At 35.4% G+C, this 22,890-nt stretch overlaps 1 protein-coding gene across 1 annotated transcript; it reads right to left on the minus strand.

Annotated features, from left to right (window-relative positions):
* Positions 1-2,670: 2,670 nt before the first annotated feature.
* Positions 2,671-22,008, minus strand: LOC106878529 (dnaJ homolog subfamily C member 1). Its single transcript, XM_052970959.1, has 11 exons — positions 21,946-22,008; positions 21,750-21,851; positions 18,577-18,623; positions 14,741-14,912; positions 11,233-11,509; positions 9,423-9,562; positions 8,394-8,516; positions 7,419-7,482; positions 6,072-6,508; positions 5,893-5,973; positions 2,671-3,967 (listed from the first exon to the last, which is right to left on the minus strand). Exons 1-10 carry the CDS (start codon positions 22,006-22,008, stop codon positions 5,908-5,910), a joined length of 1,491 nt encoding a protein of 496 aa, XP_052826919.1. The 3' UTR covers positions 2,671-3,967; positions 5,893-5,907.
* Positions 22,009-22,890: the final 882 nt, after the last annotated feature.

The following is a 22,890-nucleotide window of genomic DNA, read 5'->3' on the forward strand; positions in this document are numbered from 1 at the left end:
CAGGTAGTTCATGATGGAGTCATACCCAATGACTGGCATAGCAGCACCATAGTCAACTGCTACAAGGGTAAAGGTGATACTCTAGATAGAAATAACTACAGGGGTATCAAACTGCTGGATCAGGTGATGAAGGTCACGGAAAGGGTCATAACCCATCACATTAGGGAGAGAATCTGCTTAGATGAGATGCAGTTCGGTTTTGTGCCAGGTAGAAGCACCACTGATGCTACATTCCTGGTTCGACAACTGCAGGACAAATAGCTAGCTAAAGATAAACCCCTATACTTAGCTTTTGTGGACTTGGAGAAAGCCTTTGACAGGGTTCCCCGATCCCTTATCTGGTGGGCGATGCGGAAACTGGGGATTGATGAATAGTTAATAAGGGTTGTATAGGCCCTATACAGAGAGGCCGTTAGTAAGGTTAGGATTGGCAATGAGTATAGTGAAAAATTTTGGGTAGAAGTAGGGGTCCCCCAAGGTTCAGTCCTCAGGCAATAACAGAGGAATTCAAGATGGGTTGCCCCTGGGAGCACCTCTATGCTGATGACCTGGCCCTCATAGCAGAATCACTACCAGAACTAGAAAAGAAATTTTGAGTGTGGAAGCAAGGTTTACAATCAAAAGGCCTTAGAGCCAATGTAGCAAAGACCAAAGTTCTAGTAAGTAGGAAGGCGAACACATCACACACTCCCTCAGATAGGTGGCCCTGCTCGATCTGTAGAAAAGGTGTAGGTAGAAACTCCATAAGATGTACCCAGTGTAAGCCTTGGACACATAAGAGGTGCAGCAACATCAAAGGAAGATTAACTGAGAAGATAGCTTTCGTGTGCGGCAGATGCACAGGGGCAATAAACACCACAGATGCTCAGAAAACAGATTCCATCACACTCTAGGGGGAGAAACTACAAGTAGATAACTTCTGCTATCCATGTGACCAAGCTAGAAGTGGGCGTGGATGCTTAGAGAGTGTTACCACTAGAATAAGAATAGCCTGGGCAAAGTTTAGAAAACTTCTACTCCTACTGGTGACAAAGGGCCTCTCGTTCAGAGTGAAAGATAGATTGTACGATGCATGTGTGCGAACTGCCATGCTTCATGTCAGTGAAACATGGGCCGTGACTGCAGAGGACATGCGTAGGCTCGAAAGAAATGAAGCTAGCATGATCCGCTGGATGTGTAATGTCAGTGTGCACACACAACAGAGTGTAAGCGTCGAGAGAAATGTTGGACATAAGAAGCATCAGATGTGGCATGCAAGAGAAACGTTTGCGCTGGTATAGTCATGTACTACGGATGGATGAGGAGAGATGTGTGAAGAAGTGCCACTTCCAAACAGTTGAAGGAATCCAGAGTAGAGGTAGACCCAGGAAGACATGGGATGGAGTAGTCAAGCATGACCTTCAAACATTGGGCCTCACAGAGGCAATGACGAAAGACCAAGACCTCTGGAGATATGCTGTGACTGCGAAGACCTGGCAATAGAGTGAGTTCACAGCTGTATCCTACACCAGTTTCGCATAGCCAGCCCCAGCCCATTCAAAAGTACCTTGGATCATAGGGCGACCTGCTGTGTTTGAGGAGACCTATTGAGTAAAGTACATCAACATCAAAATGCATACGTATATATAGAATGTGTGCATATGTGGTTGGACTGAGCTGAAAATTTGTACATCTATGTTAAAAGTGCTGGCAAGTTTGCATGGCAACTTTGAGTTTGCTCAGTTGAAAGGTGTGGCTTCTAGGGCAAAATTCCTCATCTTTTAAAATGTGGCCTGCATAGATCCAAATGAAATCGGGTTATAATACCGAAACAAGTAAAACAATAAAAGAACTATGCTATTTTAATCACAAGCAACGCCAGGTATCTATGTAAGTCTACTATATGTGAAAAGGGCGGACGTTGTCACACAAGCAGTTGTGCAAGTAAAAGTGTTAGTAAATGTGGTTGGATTGAGCTGAAAATTTGTACACCTATGTTAAAAGTGCTGTTGAGTTTGCATGGCAACTTATAATTTGCTCAATTGAAAGGCGTGGACTCTCCAATAAAATTCCTCATCTTTCAAAAATGTGGCCCGCATAGACCCAAATAAAATCGGGTTATAATACCAAAACAAGTAAAACAATAACAAACTATCTTAATCCCAAGCAAGGCCGGGTTTCTCTGCTAGTCTACTATATATTTGTGAAAAGGGCAGACGTTGTCTCACAAGCAGTTGTGCAGACAAATGTTAGTAGATGTGGTCGGATTGACCTGAAAATTTGCACACCTATGTTAAAAGTGCTGGCGAGTTTGCTCAATTGAAAGGTGTGGCCTCTAGGGCAAAATTCCTCATTTTTAAAATATGGCCCGAGTAGACCCGAATGAAATCGGGTTATAATACTAGTGATGATATATAATTGTAAAAGACTCACCTGGCTTCAACTGTTAACAATAACATAATTGAAATAGAATCACTTGGCTTTTAATTTCTTCAAATTAAAAGTTATCCCATTTTTATAAATGTATTATAGATGCACTACTTTTCTAACAGCTGCATTAAATTAGCCTTAATATGAATTGAAGACTTTCAAAGATAGGTGTGTATGTTTCACTTCTATTTTACTATTTACAGTTAAATATATATTTTTATAAAAATAGTATATTTATATCCCATTTATAAAAAAATAACAAATTATAATTAACATTTAATACATGTAAGTTATATAACACTTCAACAATAAACTGCAACTGATATAAACACTGAAAATTTGGGATGGGTGAAGTTTTGTACAAGTATAAAAGAAAACAACTAGAATTATGTTTTTTTTTTTTTTTTTACCAAAAAAACATTGTAACTGACTAAAATATCAAAAGTATAAATCCTGTCTCATGGAATGTATTCAACTGAACTACAAGTCCTACATGTTGGAATGTTGTTCGATCTTACTAGTAGTCCTTCATCATGACTGTACAGTTTTTTGAGTTGGGAAGAGATAGTTAGTATAATAAATTCCTTCCATCATAGAAATATTCAACAGACATTCTCCAAGCCATTCTTGGTGTTTCTTTGCCACAAAAATATTGTTTACAGTGCAGATAACAGGCTGTGACAAAAGAACAAACAAATACTGACCAAATGATTATGTTTGTCTTTGATATCATTTATATTTGGCAAAAAAATAAATTAGAAATAAGAGTAAAGAGATTCTTGATTGAAATCTGTGTCTGAGGCAGTTATTAAAATCAGAACTTCTTTGAAAGTAGTACCAAAGACCAAATGTTATCAAGAAGCAGCACCATATCTGTGTGTATGTATATATCTACATATAGAAATACATCTTGCTCTAAAAAACTGTTAACAACACACACACACACATACACTCTCTGTTTCTCTCTATTCTAGATATATACATTTAACTGTTTTTATATTTTTATATACATAGAAATAAGCATGTTTATGTTTGCATATTCAAACAAACACCCACAAACATAGACATTTACATATATACAAATACACATATAAAACACTAATAGACATACATGGTGATCATTTTTAGTAAAAGATTTCATATATTTAAAATAAAAATGTATTACATATGAAATAACCTGAAATAATTCTGCAAGGCCCAGTGAAGTATACCAATACCATATGGAAATGTACTTTATGAAATGTGAGTATATACCTGTGTTTTTTATAGAAAGAAAGACATAATGTAACAATGATTAACAGTTCTGATCACCAAATGAATCTAGTTTTGTTTTCCAGTGTATTAAATGGTAACTTCCAGTAACAAAAGTATTTAATAGCAACAAAATAAAGAGTATTTTTTTCATAATGCTATTCCAGTTCTGAAGAAGCAACAAATGAGGTATATTCTTTGGTATTTTAATATAAATGATGTGTGGAGACTTTATATTGAAAACAACACTTGTTCGTCAAGCATTCTCACGCATCCAGCAGTAAATTTCAATAGTCAGTTAGAAACCCTGAAACAAAATAAGAGAAACTATTAAACCAAAAAGCTTAGATTGATAATTTATTATCAGTAAGGATGTACCTAAGGCAATGTAATAAGAATGGACCTAGATACAATGAATTTCATACAAAAGTATAGTAAATTTCAAAATAAAATCCTTCTTTTTAGTTTTACTACCTTTTTCAAAGTTTTTACCCCTGAATTCACCCTGATTAACAAATTTATTTGGTAACCTCACTGATGCTGGTGCCACATAAAGAGCACCCAGTACACTCTGTAAAGTGGTTGGCATTAGGAAGGGCACCCAGTTGTAGAAACCATACCAAGGCAGACAGTAGAGCTTGGCACAGTCTTCTGGTTCGCCAGCATCAGTCAAACTATCCAACTCACGCCAGCATGGAAGGTAGACATTAAATGATGATGATTTAAACACTTCATCATCCAATGTTTTCTTTTTTCAGATGGAAGTGTGGTTCTGTTTCTAGCAAGCTGAGTGACCATGTAGGGATTTCTTTGTTGGTTCATACCTTTTTTAGTATACAGCTTAAATTGTGAAATTCCTATGAATTATCTGTGATAAATTAAAGACTTTGTAGTAATTCTGTGTTTTCAAATTGATCCTTTGAGGACAAATTGCAGATCTATTAATAAGTTGTTTAGAAAAAATTCATATTTGAAGACACAAATCCCCCAAACACGTTAGAATCACTCTGTCTTTTAGCTGATTTGGCAATTACATTCTCCAGGGGAGAGAAAGTCAAAAATAATCCAGGTAAGATTTGTGAAAACCTCTTAGAAGAAAGTACCAATTCTAAAGTTCTTACTCCAATCTAATCATTGAAAAGTAATATAAATTTCTATCTGACAGAATTGATAGTGTTGTGGTATTTGTTCCATCTCTTTACATTCTAAGTTCAAATCCTGCCAAGATCAATTTGGGACTATTAACAAAATAATGTAGTAGTCTAATACTGGGGTTGATTTAAGTGACTAACACTTCTCCCAAATTTCTGGCTTTCAACCTACATGTTACAGCTTTTTTTCTATTACATATAACAGTCATACTGATTTCTTAATTAGACACAAAGCCTCAAATCTGAGGACAGGATAAACTCAATTAAACTGACCCCTATACTTGAGCAGTATTTTATTTTATCAACTCTGGAAGGACAAAAGGTAAAATCAACCTGTGTTATTTAAGTTCATGGCTGTAACTATGTTCTGCAAGACATTTTTTACTGTAGGCCTTACCAATTCTGCATACTTAATATCTTACATCAGGAAACTAATGTTAAAAACACACAATTCAGCTGGTAACTTGACAACATTCATTTTTCTTTTGGTGGTGGAGTGAGGGTTTACTGGATACTAAAGCTAATAATACATCAATACTTTCAATTTTCTTTTTGCATTAAACAACTTTCAAAGAATTTTGTCATAAGTTACCCTGCTACAAAAGTGAAGATAAAAATCATGTCAAAGAAGAAATAGATGTGTTACACCAATGCCAGAATGGGACGACACTGCATAGTGCCAAAGATCCCAGCAATGCCATTGCGCTTCAGGACCAGTTACTGCAACAGTTTGGGTTTCAGGGGCCCACAGCTTTTTAATACTCTTCCAAAGAGCCTGAGGAGCCTGCACAAAGTAGATGTAGGCGTTTTTAAATCAAAGCTGGATCTCTTCCCGTTGAGAGTCCCAGATGAACCTACCTCACGGCAAGAGGTGCAAATGAGGGTAGCTACATCAAACTCCATTCTTCACTAAGTGCCACATATTGGAGGAGGCTCTCAGTAATAAAAGTGTAGCAAAACAGTGGTGCATCAGCATGGCCGCAGCTCTCAGCTGAAACTATAGAAAAAAAAAAACTACAAATGGCAACTGATATTGGAAACTACATATTAGTTATTACAATACCTTCATTTGTTTTCTTACCTCTGTAGCCTTACGTCATTGCTGAACTTTCTTCTTTTTAATCATGCTTACCAAATATTTGAATCGTAAAATGCAGTCCTCCTGTAATAAATAGTAACAAATATACATATACCAGCTTATACTGCAGTCTTGAACAGTAACAAAATTTCATTTATTTGAGAAGGAAAACTGCTTCATACCTTAGATTTTGAAGGGATATTTTCAGCAATTTTTTCCCATCTTAACTCAGTACCTTTTGGATATAACCGCAACATCTTTTCAAAAGTCATCTGATTAGCCTGAGACCAGAAATCTTGACTGTCTCTTGAAATTTCATCAGTTATTTTGATATGGGAACTATGACTGCTACTATTACTTCTATCAGTAGTTGATAGAGATTCTGATGGTACACTGTTTGTCTGGGCCTTTTCAGACTCAACTGTTTCAATTGAACCAATATTTTGTGCTACAGTTTTAATATTGCTTTTTTTCTTTTGATTAGATGAGAGTCCTTTCTCTCCAATGGGTGTTTGAGAACCATACATTGTATCTAAAAATACTTCTGAATTCATTTTAGTAGATATAATGTTGTCATCAACAAAGTTCGATTTTGTTGTTGGTTTAACATTTACACTATCTGAAAAAAAAAATATGAAAAAAAATAAGAAAAATGAATTTTTAAACAAAGGTTTATAAGAAAGAGAAATTAGACGAAACTGGAATGTCAGAACAATGTCAATGATGGTTATAAAAAAGATTGAAAATAAGGTTAATTTTATAAGGGTGACAATATTTATTGCCATATTCAAGGAGAGGCACTGCCCATAATCTTAACTTGGTAGAAAGGGCTCTTGATTCAGAATGGTGGTGATGAGTAATATTGGTGCAGTTAATATGGACTCAAACAGATGGAGGTTAGTGTAAAACAAGTATATTTGAAATAGAAAGAAGTACCATGACATAGTAAGGTATAGAACAGAAAACTTTGAATGATAATTGAGGTAGGTGTTTAGAGAGAGAAATTGAGTGCAGATGGTGAAATGTACAGACATGTATGAAATGAATAAATTCAAATAGAAGCCAAATGCATACAGCAAGTTCAAGAAATATGAAACCACTACTATAGTAAACTGAAAAGGGAAGAGAAAGGGCCAATGTATGAAAGTTTCCAGTTTAGGAAAAAAAGTTAATACATTAATCCAAACCACCCATAGCTGTCATTCACAAGCAAGTATAACTTTACAGCATGTACCTTGTTTTCGTTGTTTTGGATGTCTACAGAGTTGCAAGCTGGCATAGACACACTCTCAGCCCTCTAACCTTTGATTCAGTGAAACAAGTAACAAATGAACACAGTGAGAGTTGTACTAGTACTGGGTGGTATTCATTTTCAGCTGTGTAGAGTGGAACAACATAAAGTAAAATGCCTTGCTCAAGAATACAATGCACCAGCCAGTCCAGGAATTGAACACACAACCATATGCTTCTGAATACAACACACAAACCACTAGACCACATGCCTATTTAAAAAGAGAAAAACAACTGACCTTGTAAGCCTGATATAGAATTTGCTAGAATGTTTTTCTTGTTGCTTTTTGATTTACTTATAACCTGTAATTCAAAAATGAATGCTGATATCAGTAGTAATATTTTTTTATAATTTAGCTTATATTTTCAAAAAATACAGAACTTCTTTACATTCTTGGATACATAAACAGTACTTGAAAGAAAGACATCTTTTAGTTTGTTCCTCTGTACTCTTAGACATACTTCATTTCATGCTTGAGACAAAGCTTATTACCCTACTTGCTTCAGTCTGAAAACAGACTTCATTAACTGTAAGAAGCACATTTTATGGAAATGGAAATGTCCAATTTTGGAAAGAGTACCTGAAATTATTCTAGTGTAAAAATAAGGATAGATGAAAAATACTATTAAAAAAATTGATAAAATAGCAACTTCATTTTCTTGCTTTTTTTATATTGCTCAGAGCTCTATAGAGGATGATGAAAATAACTGTACCTTCCTGTATCAAGTCCTAAAGCGTGTGTGTGTGTGTGTGTGTGTGTACACATAGATACGTAAACATATAAATATGCACTAAACAATGAAAAACTAAATTTAAATGCCAAATTAAATTGCTGAATATTTAGAATCTAAACATTAGATGAGTAACATAAAAATAACAGGAAAAGAAAATAGAGAACATGATATTCAAAAATAACGCTATATTTAGTAAAATAAAACCAAATGGTCATTATAAACTATGTTCTAAATAATAAATATTTTTGATTACATTTAATGTCCTTCTTATTCGAGGAGGAAGATAAAGTCAATTGAATTCAGCAACATAAAACTGCACACAAGTGGATATATAACTATTTTAATGTCATCTACACCACACACACTGCAAATGATACATTTATTAAAAAACATACTTTTAAAATATAGAAGTTATTTTGGAACACCCTTGCCTTCTTTATTATAAATAATTATACATATAACAATAATTAGAATGTTACCTCTGAAACAGGTCGAGCCACCATCTCAGCTACTTTTTCCCACCGACCAGTAGTTCCTCCAGGGTATCTTGCAATAGCTCTGGCCAGCAAAGCGTAATCTTCTTCATTCCATTCAACACCAGACTATATTTATATGTAAATAAAGAAAAACTAGTTATTTCTACTGTGAGAGCTAGTTTTTTTCATGAACATGTGATATAAAAGTTATCTTGGAACACTGACTAACTAAAATATAGATAAATAATCAAAAGCACAAGGATTAAAACTTATTCATAAAGTAATAATAAATATATATATTTTAAGTTTAAAAATAAAACAGAAACAGCCAAATCTGACTTTGACACCAACTTTTTTTCTTAGTCATCATCCGTCCTAGGACATAATTATCTCAAGTTCCAGGAGCCAAAGGGCTACCCAGTTTTCATGTTGTTTAAATGGCTAAGCTCATGACATTCCTATTAAACAGAATGTCGGTCTGTCAGGGTTAATTATTTACAGCTGAGCGGACTGGAACAATGTGAAATGAAGTGTTTTGCTCAAGAACACAAAGCACTGCCCAATCTAGGAATTGAAACTATAATCCTACATCATGAGTGCAACACCCTAACCACTAAACAACACGCATTCACATTTTTTCCCCCAAATCTTTATTTAAATATCATAAACCAGCAAGACAAAAATAACAGTTATTTATAAATAAAGTATCAAATGTACTTCTATCATAATATAATTTTCTAAAAAGAAATCATTGTATTTTGGTAACTGAAAATGTTAAATACTCCTTTACAGCTGAAGAGAACATGTATTTTATTGCTTTCATGTTGACCTAAAATTAAGTCAATGCAAACTCTAATATTCACAAAATATAAAAGTCACATGTGATATTCAACCAAAATGTTTTTAGTGAAATGGCAAAAAAACAGACATCCAGCTGTTGAATACTGCTTCATGCTAACCCAGCATGGAAAAAGTGAATTTAAAAACAATGATGATGATGATGATGATGACAATGATGAATAATTTATTTACCTTTATTTTTTGTTCAGGCTTTGAATCAAGAGTGATGTCAATGGAAGGAGTATATGCTACAGCAGCTGTAGATGCAAACGTCTCAGCAGAATATTCTGGAAGTTCAATCCTTTGACGTTTTTTGACTTTCTTTACTGGTTCTACAATGTACAAAGGAAAAGAGCAAAATTTCAGAAGCTGAATGAAACTACAAATGCAATTTGCAAACCAAACCAGCAACTTTAGCAGAGCTATCTTGATCCACTGTAACACTTCTTCCTTTTTGTATTACTTCCAATATTAATACAAACTGCAATTATATTTCTTGGAAGATAATGACCTACTCTGTAATTTCTACAAATCCTACTTTTGAAGATGGGGAGAGCAGAAGCTGAATTAAAAAACCTGAGTTTGCTATTTCAATGAAATCTCAAACTCTTTTCTTATTAACTCACCTGAAATTGACCCTAGGTTCCACAATACACGCTTCCTGTTTGAAGTGATCAAAACCAAAACCTCCCATCAAAATTTCATGTTAATCTCGGTTCCAAACATCAGCTCAATAATGAAAAAGTTATTTTACAAAAGCCTTCATTATTTCAAAAGTTAATTGAAATAGTGTATTTCAGAAATATGGTAACAAAAAGATTAATGATGACTTGCAACCATGTGATTCCATTGCACAACCCTTGGGTAAGAGTCACTGACCAAAGACAGAAACTGTATGAAGACACATCTTTTATTATTATCATCAATTGTTTTGAAGTCCATTTTTCCATGCTTGCATGGGTTGGACAGAATTTGTTGAGGTAGATTTTCCTTTGTTGGATGTCCTTCCTATAACCAACCCTAACCTGTTTCCAAGTAAGGTAACATTTCTCCATGACCAGGCATGTTTTCATGGAAGTTTGGTAACTAAGGACACTGCTTGCATAACAGTGACAACACTTGTTTACAACTATCACACAATGACAGAGCAGGGAGACAGTAGCACACGCACGCATGCACACACACACATATAAAATCATTCTTTTAATTTCAGTCTATCAAATCTTTCTACAAGGCTTAGGTTAGCCTGGGGCCATAGTAGAAGACACTTGCCTAAAGTGCTACACAGTAGGACTGAACCGAGAACCATGTGGTCAGGAAGCAAAAAACTTCTTACCACATAGTCATGCCTGCACTTCACAGCCATGTCTGCACCTCATAACCATCTACACATTTTACAACTGAGATTGTTGCTGTTGTCTGCACTGTTTGACCCTAGATCAGCCTTAATCGAGTAGACTTTTGATCATTTCAGCTGTGAACATCACACTGTCTTTTTGTATACCACTGACTATTCAGTGTTTTTATATACCACTGATATTCAGTGTGACCTATTTTAAGAATGAAGTATGTGGTTTGAAGAAAATCTAACAGTTATTTTTAGCAAATTAAGAAACTACATAGAAGATTTCTTTGCTTGTAAAGCAGTTTTTCTGGAATGGTTCACCAGAAGTCCTGTTCACTTCTGTTTTCTTATAATCTCAGTAAACTAAGTGGGATATAGTATCATTGGTATGTTTTTGTTTACATCAAAAGCAAAAAAAAAAAAAAAGGAAATCACTATGAATGCTCTAAAATAATTACACATGAATGTAACATTGTGTACACAATATCTCCTGATAATTATATACTATCTTACAATATAAGTAATAAAGTGGAATATGATTGAAAATCTGTATTTTGAATAACAATATTAAATCTGTAATGGACTGTGTTAAAAGACACTACAGTCAGTGAATTGTAAAATTTCTTGAACTCTAAATGAAACTATGAGAACACAAACCTTGAACAGGGGGGTTTTCTTCTTCCACTTCAACTTCTTTACATCTCTCTCTCCAAGATATGAGATATTGTCTAAGTAGACAGTAGTAGAGAGGAATATTGAGGGTATTTGTATACAGCCAGCAAGTCAGACGTAGTGGCCACAAATCAATTAATTGGGGGCGATTAATGGCATTCAACTCCTCTTTAAATTCAGCTTCAATCTCATTTTCACACATTGCTGCTTTCTTCCGGCTTTTCTTCTCAGATTTCTTCAACTTGCTTGCATAGTTTTCTTCCTAAGACCATTGACACAAATTAGATAAAAAACATCAGAAGTTTTGCAAAGATTAAAATGATATAAGTAAAAAGTAATTATCTTAAGTTATTTTTTTACTGTAGTTAACAATAACTAAATAAACAAATTTATATATTTCTGCAAATAAATTATTGTAGAACAGGACATTCTTCCAAATACAAATAATTTAACATTGATGGACCTTCCCAATAATTCAGTGTCATGCCATTAGCAGGATTTGAACTCTTATCACTAACTCTGCTTACAAAATTTATAAAACTTTCTTGTTAGAGGAAACTGATTTAGAGGAGTGTAACAAGGAATTTTCTCAAGTCATCACATTTAGAAGAATTAGAAATTTTAAACAACTGATCTATCTAAACTCCTTCAACTCTACTTTTATATAAAATTATCGCAACTATTTTTAAAAGATACATGGAGAACTGGATAATTAAGAAGTGGAACTGCTAATTCTACTTTAATGCATGCAAAAATACAGAAAAAAGAAATGGAGCATTACGTTTTTATATTTCTGATATTAATTAGTGTGTGATGTGTACATTTATTTAATGGTTCTTTCATCATTCTTTCAACAAATACAGTGAAGAATGTATTTTGCTGATGAAGGCATAAGACTAAAACCTATCTGGAGTTGTTCCCCATATCAAAATAATTTAATATTAGTTATTGACAAATATTCTTTCTAAGGTTCCCAGAACATTGACCCTCTAGAATTCCTGCCCTGCTCATGTCTTTCTGTTGTGTGTTGACTTACAAAGGTTCAAGAGGAACATTAAGGGCTTCAGTTTCATAAGTTTAAGAAGGCCTGCAAAGACAATGGACATTATCCCTTCCTCTTGACCCAACAAGTTACAGAAAAATGGTTACAAGAATAAAGGAGGTGCACTAGAGAGAGGAAACAACAAATGCATTAAATTGATTGACCAGGTTATGAAAATTACTGAAAAAGTTTGATATGCAATTTGGTTTTGTACCAGAATGCAGTAGTACTGATATTATTTTCCTTAGCTAGGAGTAAGCCACTCCAGCTAACATTTCATGAGCTCAGAGTATCACACTCTATAATCTGGTGGTCATTAAAGAAACCAGTATGTAAATGGAAAGGCATGAACAGAGGTGCAGTCAGTAAAGTAAGCATTAACAATGAGTATAGCAGCAATTTTAATGGCACAAGTAGGGATATACCAAGACTCAGTTTTCATCCTTCTCCTGTTTATTAAGTAGTCCAGGCCATAACAAAGATGTTTAAGATTGGTTGCCCACAGAAACGTTTGTATTTTGATAATTTAGCCTTCATAACTGGATCTATCACAGATTTAGAGAAGAAATTCCTAATTTAGAAATAAAACCTAGAATTGAGAGGCCCCAAAGTAAACCTTAGTAAAGTTTAAGTTGGCAGGAAAGCATTGGGGAAGTGGACATTTGTTATGGTGCAACCAGAGCAAACAATGGATACAAGAGGTGTAGTGAGATCGTATAAAGGCTGACAGAGAAGGTAGACTTTATATGTAGCAGATGTACAGTAATTACACATAAAATAAATTTCTTCCAATACTTGGAAGGTTCTCTAGACATAGTTGATAGCTTATGTTATTGTCATTGAGGTGACCTAATTAAAACTGAAGATGGGTGTGTTTTGAAAACATAGTTGCCAGAGTAAGAACAGGGTGGAAAAAGTTCAGGGAGCTATTACCTCTGCTGGCAACAAATAGTTTCTCTCTCAAAATGAAGAGCAGATTGTATGATGCTTGTGTACAAAGTACGATGCTGTGAGACATGGGCTTGAATGCAGAAGATATGCAAAGGCTGGAAAAAATGAAGTGAGCATGCTACAATGAATGTCAAGTGTAGGCGTGCATGAACAACAGAGTACAAATGAGCTGAAAATCTGGACATATGGAGAATCAGATGTAGTATACAAGAAAAGAGACTGTGCTGGTGCAGGTATGTGATGTGTATTGAAGGTGACAATTGTGAAAAGAAGTGCCAAGTGCTACAAGCGGACAGAACCAATGGACAAGAAAAGAGATCAAGGAAGACATGAAACAAAATGGTGAAAACTGATCTCAAGAAGCTGACCTCATGAAAGAGATGAGGAAACACCATGACAAATGAAGAAATATGCTAGAGAACATCTATCCAACCATATAAGCATGGAAACAGTTGCAAAACTGATGATGATGATGATGATGGAGTTTGAGATATTTATATTTGAATATCATGAATATCTTACCTATTTGTTCATAACACTATCTCTCTGACATTCCATCACTTGTGAAACAACAGATAGCAAAGCACCAGATCTGTCCATATTCAACCCTATCATCCATCTCCATCATTCTATCTCTTTTCCATTACTCTCTTTCTCTCTCTCTATCCCATGATCCAGCCATCATGTAGCTGTCTATCACTCTCTCTCCCACTAATCTCTTCTGTATCACCCTCTTGTACCAACCACTTGGGTCCTCTTCTATTACTCTCCCTTCTTTCATACTCTCATGCTTGCTCTCTCCCATTACTCTCTTTGTTATCATTCCCTTAGTCATGCTGCTGCTGCTGCTGCTGCTCAATACACTCACCAACAACCTTCAAGCAGATCTCTTTCTCTCTCCAACCACACTCATACTCTGGTTCTTTTCCTTATATTCTCTTCTATCACCTCCTTGCTTTTATCACACTGGTCTTTTCTCATCACCCTCTCTTCCTCTCACTCAATTATGAAGAAAGGAAACAGAAACAACACTGAGAAGAGGAGACTACTTTCTGGAGCCTATGAAAGAGATAGTAGTGAGGAGTAAAGACTCTTCTGGTTTGCTGGGAACAAAACAACTACTTTACAACTAGTTCCACAATAAAAGTGCACTCAGTGCATTTTGTAAAGTGGTTGTTAATAGGAAGGACATCCAGTTATACAAACCAGGTCAAAAATGGAACATACAAGCAAAAGAAAACCCATAAAACCCATGCCAGCATGCAGAAGTGTAAAGGATGATGATGATGATGATGATGATGATAGTAGTAGTGGTAGTGATGATGATGATGCTCCTAGGGTAAATGAAATGCATGTAAAAAAAAAAAAGGAAAAGAAGCAGCTCCTGAAGGTAACTGAAGAATATACTAATTGGAATATAATATAATAAACATGCAAAAGAGGAAGTTATGGTCTGGTTGATCAGTACCATTTTAAAAAGCAAGAAATTAAAATACTTACCACAGTAAATTTCCGCTCTAAGTAAACTGACCAGATGACTAGGTATTGGCCCACAGTCAGAATCAGGAACATTAAAACACTAAGCTCAAGGAAACCCATTTTACGAACTCGCCGATAGTAAAAGACAGGTTGTTTCCAATCAGGAAGTCCATTCTTGAGAACATCGTTGTACCTAAAAGTAACAAAGAAGATGTTAGAAAGGCAATTTCTTTCCCAAACATAAAAACTCTTTGTCATTAGGTAGATGTTTTACTGATTTATATCAATGATTTTCATACAAACATGGGTGAGGAGAGTTGGGTTTTTTTTTTCCATACTGGGGCAAACAAAGTTATGTGCTTTGTTCAGTGTCGCATAGCAATGGTTAGTTTTGAACTCACAATCATAGTCAGTTGTCCAGCATCTTAACTCTTTTGATGCAAACCTGCATAAGACAACGCCTGGTTCACAATTCTGACATAATTCCTTTTTTGGCAAGGTGGATCTTGAAGCATATAAAGCTATAAATAATAGGATGTAAACAAATATTGGGTTAAAAAACCTTTTTGGCTAGAAAACGTTGAAGGCTATCCATGGGACTCAAATCCACATTTCCTGTGAACATGACAGGCATTCCACTATTGGACCAAAGCATTCCTTTGAATTTCTCTATCCATTTAGAAACTTTATTCTTACCAGCAATAATTGTATGTTGTTGATGTCATAAGAATTTATGAACTTCAAGAGAACATCACATAATTCTTTTTTGTGAATGATGGATTCCAAAGTAGATAAATCTACAAATAATACTGTGTAAATATTGGATTAAAAAACCCTTTAGATACAAAAAGGAATGACATCAACAACACAGATAGTCTTTTAGTGATTGTATGTAAATTAAAACCTATTTTATTAAGTTTTTCCTATTCTTGATTATTTTCACAATTAATTGTATTATATAGCAGAGCCTTGAGACTAAGTAACAGCTGAATCAACAAGAATCCAAAGCATATTCCGTTGGATTTGAAATGAGGCACAAAACTAGATAATGTAAAGCTTCTAGTTCAACTTTATCTAGATGGCAACTTGTTGTACCATCTAGAAAATAATGATAGACTTAGCTGATCACTGGATCTAGCCAACATGACAATATCAACACATGACAATTATGTATAATATAACTCCACAAGCCCGTAATAACCAGATACTAAGCAAGTGCACACTCAATGGTTACATCACTCTGAACAATAGTGATTTTTTTGAGGCACAAATCTAATTGTTAGAGGGAGATGAGTAGTCAACTGCATTAAATACCTAGTATGTTACTGGTAGTAATGTTTATATTTATTAGGCAGTTTCAGGAGCGATGATTAACCAGGAAAAATCAGTGGGCTTGAGGCTCAGCATCTGGAGAAGCAAGCACGCTGTCCAACTGTGTTACTGGGTACTGGATGGACAGACCGGTTAAATTACTTGGGGTCTGGTTTGGTCTGGACCTCCAGATGGACAAAATCTGGAATGAGGTAACAAGCAGGGTGACTACTTTCACCCAGAAATGGGCTGAGAGAAAGCTATCCCTGAAAGGTCAGGCAGAGATGGCTAATGTGGATATCTGTGTCTGTCATCTAGTATCATATGACTGTCGTGCCTTGTCCCAGCCACCATCTGATTACACTGGAGTGTATACTCTTCCGCTTCTTGTGGAAGGAACACATTCCGATAGTCAGACAATCTATCTGCTGTTAACACCTGCTGTAAGGTGGCCTGGGCATGCTGTGGTTGATGACACATAGACATGCACTGAGGCTACAACATCTCCAGTGCTTCCTTGACAGTGAACAGGTGTGGTTGTTGTTCGCCAGACATGTATTTCCACAGATAGTTTCTTTAACAGAGCTGCAGTCCTGGGTAAAACAGACCGAGGGAGTGCATTTGGAAAGTGGAGTATCTTCAAGCGCTCACAGCCCTCAGCCAATCAGACACTGCAATAGGCAGAACATCCACTTTAACTTTTTATAGAGGATTAGTGGAGGGAAAATGCAACAATGTTCTTGGGAAGACCTTGGGTGTCGAAGATCAGCTAGCCACTCTTTTCTGGAGAACTTTTGACCTGGGACCGATAAATAATTTCCAAAAATCTCTGGCCTGGCAGTGCGACCAGGGAGCTTTGCCTGTTTGAGATAAACTTTACAAGCACAGAAGTGCTGTCAGCTGAGCATGTCCAAGATGGTCCTGCATGCACTCGTCCAGTGCCCAAGCACTGGTGACCTGTGGGTTTATGTCAAACAACTGCTGTCGTGTGTAGGACAGATCCAGCTGTCAACTAAATCCATTGTGAAGATCGCCCTGCCACCTTACTTTAACCAGGAAAGAAAGGCTGTGCTTATATGCCTGGCGGCCATTGTGAAAGAGGTTGTATGGTGGATGAGATTGAAGGGACTGAAGACAAACACTTTTCTCTTTGGCCAATCCCTAATCAACTTCAAGTTTCACTTGAAAAAGAAAATAAGGGTAGAGAGGGAAGTGTTGCCTTCTAGCCAGTTTGCTGAAAGGTGGATGAAAGTGGCGAGAATGGTGCGGATGAACAGGCCTGCCCTGAGCATATGCCTGTGGTTGGAAAAAAAGGAAAGGAAAAAAGGCACCTGCTCCAAAAGTCAGGGTACCCATGGTTTTTATGGGATTTTTTCCATCGGCAGCCCTTGAATGTTTCCTCCCTATTGAGGATTATACACTGTTGTTTTTCTTTTTTAAATTTTGTTAGTCCTGTTTACATGCACAACATACACACACACACATTCTTTTGTTTTGTCCGGTACTGTCCATGTTTTTCTAAATGTAAACCTTTATGGTTAATAAAGAAATTATTATTATTATAATTATTCAAATTCCACTGAAGTCAACTTTGCCTTTTGTCCCTTTTGGGACTGACCATTTCTTTTGGCTCTTTATATTCTAAGTTCACATTCCACTGAGGTCAACTTTACCTTTTCTTCTGTCAGGGTTGATAAAATAAGTACTGGTTGAGTACTAAGTGGATGTAATCAACTAGACCCAACCTCAAAACTTCAGGCTTTGTGCCTTTAGTAGAAAGGATTATTATTATTATCCTTGACATATTACTGAAGAAAGCTCTTTAGATTTGCCTGCACCATACTCCAAGTATCCCTTGTCTCTATACATCTTATGAAAACAGGGATCTGAACCTGTAAAGTTTTTCTCCAAGGGAAATATGCTTGAACCAAGACTTCTCTTTACATGCCACTAATGTTGTTGGAAGCAAGGGCTAATACAGCTTAGCACTGGTATCATTGCAGGCATTGCTACATCAGAATGTAACGGGACAATGCTCAGATAAATTTCGTCAATTCATCACTATGGACCTGTACTTAATTTATTCCTGAAAAGACAAAAGGAAAATTTGAATTCAAATCACAGAAAGCTAGGACAAATACTATGTAGTATTCTACCTGATGCTCTAATGATTCTGCGAATTTGCTATTTAACATCTATTCCTTTAACTGTAATTTGACCAGATAGAATAAAAACATCTGCTTAATATAAAGAAGACAATGCAAGTAAGAAGTCTCAACAGTCTCAACCTACCAGAATATCAATAATTTATACCAACAAATACAACATACATCTGATTGAGCCAATGAGGGAATCTCTGTACAGTTGCTCAGCCTGCTAGAATTGGCAAATAGAAAATAATACCTTGCCGTCTTGAAAAGGGAAAGATTCATTGGATAAGGGTAGAGAGGGAAATTTTTTTATCATAAATTTATTTAGTCTAGTCTTATCTAGGGCTAAGTGACCATAACATAAGCTTCTTGCTTCTTTAAGATATACATACTAACCTTTGTCTTTTCTCAGGATCTTTCAAAACTTCATAAACTGACACCATCTGAGAAAATAAAGATTAGAAACAATTTCAAAAACTAAACTAAACAGTTCACCTTTTTATTTATACATTCTTAAACAACCATACACTCACACAAACACATACATGATGATTATGATGATACATATGCAGCATATATCATTCCTATAAATGGTTTATAGCTGTTAGTGCAAGCATGTAAGTCATGGAGAGAGGGGAGTGTGAATCTATCATATATTACAGTAGATTGCAAGTAAAAGCTTGGCTATGTGGTTAAAAAGTTTGTTTTACAATAACTCTGGGGTCAATCAAAGTGCACAGCATCTTGGACAAGTATCTTCTACCATAAACTTTGGGTTGTCTAATGCCTTGTGAGAAAATTGCAGTAATCAACCATATATATATATGTAGGTGTTTTGGTCCCCTCTTCTAGCTGGAGTAGTCATGTACTTCCTCTACAGCAAAAATACATGTACCTATTTCAATCAAGGGTTGTTGTCTTGCAAGCTACTTGGTGATCTCACGAGTACCAACAACATGAAAAAGTACCCAGCACACTCTAAAGAGGTTAGCATTAAGAAGGGTATCCAGCTGTAGAAATCATGTCAAAAGAGACTTTGGAGCTTCACACAGTCTTCTGATCTGTTGGATCCTGTCAAACTGTCCAACCCATACCAGCATGTAATACAGACACTAAATGATGATGATATTCACATGAAAATACAGATATATTTGTGCATTGAACAAAAATATCTTGTATCTATTTTGTTTGGGTTACATGCATTCCCTAGTTACTCTCACTATAAAAAAAATGTAATTAACCAGTGATTGGCCTCTTGGAAACCAATCAAAATCGAGTTAAATTGGACACTAAACTCCACTTGCAAAGACCTGTTGAGGCAAGTGAAATAGAAATTGAGTTATTCGACAACTGACACCCATGCCAACGTCGTCTCCTTCATTGGACATGAAACTTAGCTTGCGAAGACTTATTGGGGCAAGCGAAAGCGAAATTGTGATGGCACCTGTGCCCAGCATCACCTTTCTGGCACTTGTGCCCGTGGCATGTGTAAGGACTTTTGAGCGAGGTCGTTGCCAGTGCCCCTGGACTGGCTCTTGTGCGGGTGGCACATAAAATACACCATTTTGAACGTGGCCGTTGCCAGTACCGCCTGACTGGCTTTCGTGCTAGTGGCACGTAAAAGCACCCTCTACACTCTCTGAGTGGTTGGCGTTAGGAAGGGCATTCAGCTGTAGGAACTCTGCCAAATCAGATTGGAGCCTGGTGTAGCCATCTGGTTTCACCAGTCCTCAGTCAAATCGTCCAACCCATGCTAGCATGGAAAGCGGACTTTAAACGATGATGATGATGATGATGATGATTTTTGTTTACATGTGCATGATATATATATTTAAAGGGAAGGGGAGGCACAAATTAAAATCACAAACCATACATTGCTCATTTCCGTATTTGAGCTACTTATCTTTCTTTCAAACTTTCCTGGCCTGCATAAATGAAAGTAGACACAAAAGGTAGACTACTGACTGGTTGATTTGGATAAATAATGAATAATTCAAGAGTTTGAAGTGAAAATGTTGCTGACATTTTATTAAAAGCAATACACTGGGTTTAACAGCCAAACTACAAATCAATAGACTAACCTAAATTATAAATGGCAAGGTAATAAGTAACTTATTATCTTGTACTTGAAGTCTACCAACATAAACTCAATTTTTCAGTTGTTCAGATTTATTTAACATCTGCAAAAGATTGGACAAAGCATATCTGAAAATTAAATATATGTATTATCGTATTTCCCAGTAACACATATATTTAATGTGTTTAATAAACTCATACTTTTTTTCTTTTTTAAATCAGTGTCTTATCACTAGAGGATCAGGTTACAGAGTGAAATTCACTAACAGCTGGGTCTAATTCTCAGTTCAATGCTTGTCTCATAGCATAAGTCTACATTTAAAACTCACATACATTAAATATAATCCAGTACTATGATTAATATATTTATTAGTTTTGTAATATATTGATAGTAACCAGAAAGAAGTTTACAAGAGTTTACTGGCACCTGTAACTGAATACCATGTTTTGCTTGGTTCTTGGTGAATCAACAATGATGATGTCTCAAACAACATTTGTAAACAGGTAGAAGTACGATTGATGTAGGTGCTATTCGTTGTCACTTTGGTAATTCAGCTGACACCCTACCTAATAACTAATCAATGGCAACTAAAGGAAGACATAAATACACAATAAGTTACAAGCTATAAGTTCTTGAATATGTCAAACAACATAGCAACAGTATAAATCACCACCAAATGAGAAAATAATTTGTGAATGAAAAAACAAGAGGATACATAATTTTACACATATCCAATGCATACTTGTATGGAAAATGAACTTGAGGATGATGGATACAAAAACAAAGTATGGAATACACAGTCTCAACAAAGACAATGTGCAAGACAAGAAGGCTGGCAGAACAGGTGTATACATATCGGCAGATGAGTTTACTGCATCTTCATTATGTATTATGTTTTCATGAAAAAGTATGACCAAGCAATGGAATAAAGACAAAGAATACACAGAAGATGCCTAAAGGGTATGATGAAAGAGTCCTTGAATTTCACAAAAAATGTGATCAACGCCAAACTGGAAACAAATTACACACTGGGCAATTAGGACAATATGTGGATCATGTACTGTTAACATTCAATGTGCCGAAAATACAACTTGCTAATTATAATAATAGGGTGCATCATATCATTTATAGCATCTTAGGAAAAAGGAAATAGGCTAATCAGATTAATTAAGCAAAAGTAATTTTTCTATTTATTTTTTTATTAATTTGCCTTTATTCAAAATAAAGATTCTTGTTTGAAGAGATCATTACTAATATTGCTAATAAGCTGAATTGAGAATGTCGTTTTAAATCCAGCATTCTTTTGTACTCATTCTTCATTTACTAAGATTCCTCTAAACTAAAATTCTAGAAATCAATGATTAAGAAATGTGTTTTAAGCCAGTCTTTCTTTCAGTTATTTCAATAGGAATTTTAATCCAGAAGTAGATGTTTTGTTTAAGGACAAACACTTGATCATAAAAAAGGTAAGAGAAGAAGAAAACAAACTTACCTCAAGGAATTTCTTTTCGGCATCAGGCGCTTTATTTTTATCAGGGTGAAGTTGCAAAGAAAGCTTGCGATAAGCTCGCCGTATCTCTGTTGCTGAAGCAGTCTAAATGGAACCATAAAATAATTTTAAATCAATGATATTAATATAAAAAAGAACTATTAAAAAAAAAACACAATATTATTTTATCAAGCATTACTTGGTGATTGTAATCTTGAACAGAAAGTCTGAAACAATTCTTGAGCACAATATTTTCAAACATTGAGAAACTAATAGGTCTGAATTTGTCTCAAGTTGTCATATTTATAATAATTACATAAGTAAATAACAGGTAAGTTAAAAACTTCAGATGGCTAATATTACTAAGTATCATAGATAATCAATTGTGGCACATCATAAAACTGTTTCTGACATTGAACAGGTACGTAAAAACTTGAAAATACTATGGAGGCAAAATTAACAAAGTACTGCATGAATTAATCCTGTATAAAAAACTTAGTTCTACACTATTCATTGTTTTCTTAATTGCTATGACTACTTCAAAAGACACTGGGGAAGAGTTGCATTAAACTCAATAAGTTTCAAACAAAATATCCTACATAGTTACAAAGTCAGTAATCTATAGTAAAATAACCCAAGAATACCTAGGTTCATTACTATATTCTTTTCTTTTAGTCAGGAGGTAAAGCATCTTCATACCCACTTTACAAAGCTTTAAAGATTGGTGAAGGTGTTTTCAATCTAGAGTTAGCATGAATTCTTGCAACAGAATTCTTTGCAACTCTACAAAGGCATACAAAATGTCAGGTGGTGTTATTAAACCAAGCAACAGATTAAGTGTACCATCCAAGTCTGGCAGATAGTGCTTTAAAAGACTTACACCAACCACTCCAGTTAGCTCAAATAATATTACATACTCCTCCAACATCTAGAATGGTGCTACAGTTTCTTATACATACATCTAGACTGCATTCAACTGACTGGCATACAGTCACTCACCAATATACTTTAACCTTTAGCTCACAGATATGTTGACTCTTCAGTTTACCCTTCTTATTGCTACTACTGTAGATTCTGCTCTTCAGAGATAGGTGATCGCATACTACCTCCACCAACGTATCATATCTACTCCTCTGATCACCAC

This window comes from Octopus bimaculoides, chromosome 10 (genome assembly GCF_001194135.2).
Source record: "Octopus bimaculoides isolate UCB-OBI-ISO-001 chromosome 10, ASM119413v2, whole genome shotgun sequence".
Classification (NCBI taxonomy): Eukaryota; Metazoa; Mollusca; class Cephalopoda; order Octopoda; family Octopodidae; genus Octopus; species Octopus bimaculoides.